Source organism: Acanthisitta chloris, unplaced genomic scaffold (assembly GCF_000695815.1).
Source record: "Acanthisitta chloris isolate BGI_N310 unplaced genomic scaffold, ASM69581v1 scaffold28025, whole genome shotgun sequence".
NCBI classification, from domain to species: domain Eukaryota; kingdom Metazoa; phylum Chordata; class Aves; order Passeriformes; family Acanthisittidae; genus Acanthisitta; species Acanthisitta chloris.
Window position 1 is genome coordinate 978 of NW_008673688.1, and position 356 is coordinate 1,333.

The window sequence follows — 356 nt, forward strand, 5'->3', positions numbered from 1 at the left end:
TCTCCCGCGCCGGGATCCCGTCGTACGGCTTCGCCCCGAACGTCATCAGCTCCCACACAGTCACACCTGGAAGGGACAGGGATGGGGTGAGGGTGAGCAGTGCCCTCTGCACCCGCTGGGGATGGGGACGCTGACGTACCATAGCTCCAGACGTCGCTCTGGTGCGTGAAGCGCCGGCGGAGGATGGACTCCAGCGCCATCCACTTGATGGGGACCTGGCACGGGGAGGATGGAGAGGTGAGCGGGACTGGCTGGCACCAAGGGGACACCACGGCCCCATCACTCTGTGCCCAAGCCCCACCTTGCCACCGTCAGCGTGGCACTCGGTCTCGTCGATGTCGAGCAGCCCCGCCAGA

At 66.9% G+C, this 356-nt stretch overlaps 1 protein-coding gene across 1 annotated transcript in view; it reads right to left on the bottom strand.

The window, feature by feature from the left end:
- The window catches only part of LOC103802562 (receptor tyrosine-protein kinase erbB-2-like), a gene marked incomplete at both ends in the record, with an annotated part of 2,820 nt that overhangs the window by 962 nt on the left and 1,502 nt on the right, over positions 1–356 (bottom strand). The window contains 3 exons of the mRNA XM_009075046.1: positions 1–66; positions 140–215; positions 302–355. Coding sequence (XP_009073294.1) covers positions 1–66; positions 140–215; positions 302–355 — 196 coding nt within the window. The remainder of the gene's footprint in view (positions 67–139; positions 216–301; position 356) is intronic.